Source organism: Tachysurus fulvidraco, chromosome 13, assembly GCF_022655615.1.
Source record: "Tachysurus fulvidraco isolate hzauxx_2018 chromosome 13, HZAU_PFXX_2.0, whole genome shotgun sequence".
In the NCBI taxonomy this organism is placed as follows: Eukaryota; Metazoa; Chordata; class Actinopteri; order Siluriformes; family Bagridae; genus Tachysurus; species Tachysurus fulvidraco.
The window spans coordinates 114,001-120,000 of record NC_062530.1 but is presented as its reverse complement, the minus strand read 5'-3'; the positions used below and the strand labels follow the sequence as shown (position 1 = coordinate 120,000).

The 6,000-nt window shown below is 41.8% G+C and overlaps 1 protein-coding gene across 1 annotated transcript in view; it reads right to left on the bottom strand.

Moving 5' to 3' along the window:
- Positions 1 to 6,000, bottom strand: part of cntn5 (contactin 5) — a 127,684-nt gene that overhangs the window by 47,192 nt on the left and 74,492 nt on the right. The window contains exon 8 of the mRNA XM_047822698.1: positions 2,268 to 2,370. Coding sequence (XP_047678654.1) covers positions 2,268 to 2,370 — 103 coding nt within the window. The remainder of the gene's footprint in view (positions 1 to 2,267; positions 2,371 to 6,000) is intronic.

Here is a 6,000-nt window from a genome sequence, read left to right as displayed (position 1 = left end):
AGTGTGGGTTAGGGTTAGGTAGTGTGGGTTAGGTAGTGTGGGTTAGGGTTAGGTAGTGTGAGTTAGGGTTAGGTAGTGTGGGTTAGGGTTAGGTAGTGTGAGTTAGGGTTAGGTAGTGTGGGTTAGGGTTAGGTAGTGTGGGTTAGGGTTAGGTAGTGTGAGTTAGGGTTAGGGTTTGAGTTGGGGTTAGGATTAGGTAGTGTGGGTTAGGGTTAGGTAGTGTGGGTTAGGGTTAGGTAGTGTGGGTTAGGTAGTGTGGGTTAGGTAGTGTGGGTTAGGGTTAGGTAGTGTGGGTTAGGGTTAGGTTAGGGTTAGGGTTAGGTAGTGTGGGTTAGGTTTAGGTAGTGTGGGTTAGGGTTAGGTAGTGTGAGTTAGGGTTAGGGTTTGAGTTGGGGTTAGGGTTAGGTAGTGTGGGTTAGGGTTAGGTAGTGTGGGTTAGGGTTAGGTAGTGTGGGTTAGGTAGTGTGGGTTAGGTAGTGTGGGTTAGGTTTAGGTAGTGTGGGTTAGGGTTAGGTTAGGGTTAGGGTTAGGTAGTGTGGGTTAGGTTTAGGTAGTGTGGGTTAGGGTTAGGTAGTGTGGGTTAGGTAGTGTGAGTTAGGGTTAGGTTGTGTGGGTTAGGGTTAGGTTGTGTGAGTTAGGGTTAGGGTTAGGTTGTGTGGGTTAGGGTTAGGTTGTGTGAGTTAGGGTTAGGGTGTGTGCGTTAGGGTTAGGGTGTGTGCGTTAGGGTTAGGGTGTGTGAGTTAGGGTTAGGTAGTGTGGGTTAGGGTTAGGTAGTGTGGGTTAGGTAGTGTGGGTTAGGTAGTGTGGGTTAGGTAGTGTGGGTTAGGGTTAGGTAGTGTGGGTTAGGGTTAGGTTAGGGTTAGGGTTAGGTAGTGTGGGTTAGGGTTAGGTAGTGTGGGTTAGGGTTAGGTAGTGTGGGTTAGGTAGTGTGAGTTAGGGTTAGGTTGTGTGGGTTAGGGTTAGGGTTAGGTTGTGTGGGTTAGGGTTAGGTTGTGTGAGTTAGGGTTAGGGTGTGTGCGTTAGGGTTAGGGTGTGTGGGTTAGGGTTAGGTAGTGTGGGTTAGGGTTAGGTAGTGTGGGTTAGGGTTAGGGTTATCTGTACTAACCCTATTTGTACAGACCCACACTGGTCACAGTTCATATGAACTCCTAACAGTTAAATATCAGAAATAATGTGTTCTGTTCTCAAATTTCAGGTTAATGTAAAGCTCACGAATCTTCAACACGTCACATGAGAGAGAAACTTTAGAAAACAGAGTTTCATCATTTCATTTGTTTTCATCATGAGAACTTTCAGCAAGTTAAAAAAAACAGCCCTAAAAATAAAGTAGAGCTTCTCTGCAGGTGGAGATTTTTAATGTTAAAATAAGGGCTTTAACACACATCACTTCATCATGTGCACTTCATGCACCCTAACCCTAACTGCACCCTAACCCTAACTGCACCCTAACCCTAACTGCACCCTAACCCTAAATGCACCCTAACCGCACCCTAACCCTTCATGCACCCTAACCCTACCCCTTCATGCACCCTACCCCTACCCCTTCATGCACCCTAACCCTACCCCTACATGCACCCTAACCCTACCCCTTCATGCACCCTACCCCTACCCCTTCATGCACCCTAACCCTACCCCTACCCCTGAGTGCTTTTGTCCCGCCTGGTGTTTGGCTCACGTTGACCAACTCCATTGATCACTGAGGGATTTCTGGCCAAAACAAATAGAGATTAAAAGCATTCACAAAAGAAAATGAAGCCTGGTAAGTAAAGAGCTTTTTTTTTTTACCTCTCCTCTGCTCTCTCGTTCTTTATCTCTTCATCCTGAACTATTCAACCAACAGTATGATTTCAGCAGCTCAGCGTCACTCTGATCCTGACCTTGTCTGAATGACCTGAAGCTTGTGTTAGTAAAAAACCTCCACAGGTCCAAGTGAAAGAGTGAAACGTTTTCATCAACATTTATAATAAATAATAAAATAAAAGTAAACCTCTGATTCTGTTCAGTGAAGCATTTATTATTTTCTCTTCTTTCTATTTTGTTCTGAAGGATTTCTTCATGTTGTTAGTTGTGTTATATTTTAGATCCTGAGTGTATTATTGTGTAAAGTCCATTGTTAAAGGTCACAAAGAACAAAATACAAAAAGTGAACAAACAACACACACAAACCAGAGTCTCAATAATCATCAAATCAACTGCTTTTATATCAAGATGTACACAGAGAGACAGAAAATAGAGAGAGAGAGAGAGAGAGAGAGAGAGAAACTTACTTTCCAAGAGCGAAACACTCGAGTCGCACAGTCGCTCCTTTAGCCGTCAGAACTGTAGGTAGAAAGTGCACCTCAATTTTGGGCTCATATTCCCCCATTACACCTAGAACACACACACACACACACACACACACACACACACACACACACACACACACACACACAGTTCTCCATTACAGCTTTCACTTCTCTCTTCCTTTCAGTTTCCGTTTGTCTTTCTGTATTTTAGCTGAAATATGTACTGATATAGTTTAATGGTGTTGAATTACAGATCAGAAGGTTTTGAGTTCAAATTCCAGGTCCACCAAACTGCCACTGCTGGGCCCCCGTAAAAAGCGCTTAATTATTAATTCCTCATTTGTAAAAAAATTTGTTAAAAAATGTTGCTCTGGCGTAAATGTAAGAAAAAGACGTGACGGCCGACTGCACGTTTATGCACTGTTGCACGTCTGCACTGATGATGAACTTTACAAGTCTCAGATTCCTTTCTTTATTAATTATCCTGTTAATAGGGTATGTTATTATTATTATTATTTGTTTATTTATTTTAGTGATTATTATTAATATTATTATTTTTATTAATATTAAAGTTAAAGGTTTGGTTCCTGTGTGATTTTGGAGCATAAACACCTGTAATGTTATGATTCATACAGGATGTGAAATTTCTCACTCGACTCGTAAAGCCAACAGAAGAAATGTGAAAATTGCTTCTGTCTTTCTTTTCTTCTCCTTTTCAATTTCAGTCTCCTGCGTGTTAGACATTAGCAGCTCATGAGCAGAGCTCTGTGTATAATCCATTTCCAACATTTTACTATTTGATATTCTCCCCGTATGATATTTAATGTGTGGAGAGACTGACACTGAGAGGAAAGAGTCTCAGCTGAAACAAACAGGATCCCAATTTAATCCATTTATTAAGATTACAATGAGGTTGTTTGATGCAAAGCAATTTTCCTTTTCTTTTGTTGTGCCATGCAGAAATAATTAACTGATAAAAGTCCAGACCTCCATCAGCAGCTCAAAGCTTTTAAAATATTGCAGCTAATGAAAAAAAAAATCACTTGGCTTCATGTCTAATTTAGAACAATTAAAGCAATCCATAACCTTTTCTATAAAAAGCTCGACCTGAAGCCACGCTGGGAAACGAACGTGTGTCTCAAACCCAGCCAACATGTGGATGATATTTCACTTCACATTTACAAGTTCATGTGTAGGCAGAAGCTTTCAGCTCCCAGAGCTTCTCTCATGAGTTTTATAAATAAAACCATTGAGTTTTCTGAAGATGAAGAAACATCTGTGAGGTTCAGAGCATTTTCACACTGAAGACTGGAGGTCATACTCAGGACTGATCTGTTCATTGGTGTGAAACGATTGCACACATTTCACATACATTACTTATTTATGGAGAAACTCTGTGGTGAAGAACAGCACCTTTTTCTGTAGAGCATGTGATCTACAAACATGTGGTTGTTCTTTCAGAGCTGTACTGTGAAGGTCTGGGTTTTGGTTTAGAGACCATAACAAAGCAGGAAGAATCAGTGGATGTGCAGCTCAGAGCATGAAGATCTTCCAACAACAATACAGACAGCAACACGGTCATGTGGAGGTGAAACCACTGATTTAAAAAGAGGTCCAGAGATGGAGCTGGACAACAGCATCCACACCTCACTGAACTTCTCTTCCTTAAAAGTGTGTAAACTTCCTGCTGTCTTGTCTGAATCTATGACATTCTGTGAATTCTCTGAATAGAGATTGCATCATTTTAAAGGACATACTGAAAGTGAACCATCTTATAATTAATATTTACAGCAAGCTGCTAACATCATGAAGAGAATTCATAAAGAAACTTCCTCTTATAAAGGAGAGCTTTGTGATTGAAAGGAAACGTTCTATTGGCTTAGCATTCAGAGGAGAGAAGAGAAGGTCTGGGGCATTTTGTGAAATTCAGTTGTCATGAAAACGATTCCTGTTTTTCATTCGCTGCAAAATAAACAGCTTTATTAAGTGTGTCTCAGAAGAGAGAACCCTGAGAGGAACATCCTCCCTGACTGAGTGATGGATGCTGAAAGCCAGCAGTGTGTTTGACCTTCACTTCAGTCCTGACACATGTAACGACCCAATAAGAATGAGACAGAACACACGTCCTCCTGAATGTGAGCTGAAGGTTTCTTTAGAATGACTGTTGTTTCAGCAGAACTCTGCTGTACGATGATAAATCATTAGACATGGAGGTGAGGAAGATTCAGCACTAATCCCGAGTCTGTTTAAGATCTTCTCAGTGGTAGAGGGACAGAGGTGAAGCTTCTCTTATGTAGCATTAATTTACATTCCAGCTGATAAAGAAAAGCAGATTTAAAATAAAACTGCAGTGTCCTGTGTCTCCTGTGTCTCCTGTGTCCCCACACTACAAGAGTCATAACTCCAGCTCACACTAATTAATTTAAAAGTTGTAGCTGGATTAATTGTGAGGTGTGTGTGGAGGGCGATACACCTGGCCTTGCATGTAAGCCATTCTGAAGATGAATGTTGTTGTTGATGCCCTTTTTAAACCAGATTCTTTTTCTCTGCTCGAGCAACTAAATCTGGTGAACTCATAATGATCACTGACGCATTTACAAAAGAGCTGCAAAGCTGGAGATCAGCAGAAACATTCTCACTAGGAGAGGAACAAACAGAAGAAACACTGAATAGTTAGTTAGAGCTGATAGAGAGGAAAGAGGACATGAACAAAACCTGAAGCTTCCTTTAAGCATTTAATTTCACTGTGCAACATGATCATCTGCCAAAATTCTTCAGCTTGTCCCTCTAGAGGAACCCATGATGTTGAACCTTATAACAGCTAACAGCTCTAAGAACGATGAAACCAGGAACAATCCACAGGAATCCTGATAAGAACACGTGTCCTTGTCCCAGTGGAGTGAAGAGGATCTCTGGAACAACTCCAGTTTAACCAGCAAGTCTGAGAAATACGGAGCGGTCAGCAGAGTTTATTAGTACATTTAGGCTGCTGATGGTCTGAAGGTTCCACACAGAACAGCCAGTGACAAGATAATGCATGTGCTGAGCTGCAGGACAGATAAAGATTCCCATCAGCTATGTTTGTTTTTCTGGGTGACTAACTTTTCCTGAAGCAGCTAAAAAAAGGAAAATATATCTGCTGTTCTCTGACACGTTGCCTGTGAGGCTGTTTACACAAAGTCATTTAGCAGCAGCACTTCAACAACCTGTGGCTCACACTCATCCGTCTGGATTCCACTTCTCCATCTCTCCCTTTTTTAATGAGAACCCTAAATCTGGTTTAGCATGCTAATGTGCTTAGCACTCAGTGCATTTCATGCAACAAGGTCATTTTAATCCTGCAGTTATCCTTTGTGTGTGTGTGTGTGTGTGTGTGTGTGTGTGTGTGTGAGAGAGAGAGAGAGAGAGAGAGAGAGAGAGAGAGAGAGAGAGAGAGAGACAATCCCCAGTGACCTCCAGACATCAGTGATTGTCTCTTCCCGTCAAGGTTCTTTCAGGCAAGCTGCACTCAGATGGAGGATGGAGGGCGATGTCTGACTTTGAGCTACAGGTGATGAGGCTCATGTGTGTTCATACGGTAGAAAAAGGTCTGAAGCTTCAGTGTGAAAGAGTTCGGTTCTTCTGATCGGCCCCTGGGAGAACACTATAAAAAGATCCAAGGCCTGTTCATGAGCAGGACCAGTGATTCGATAAATTTTGCTCTAGAACATGATTT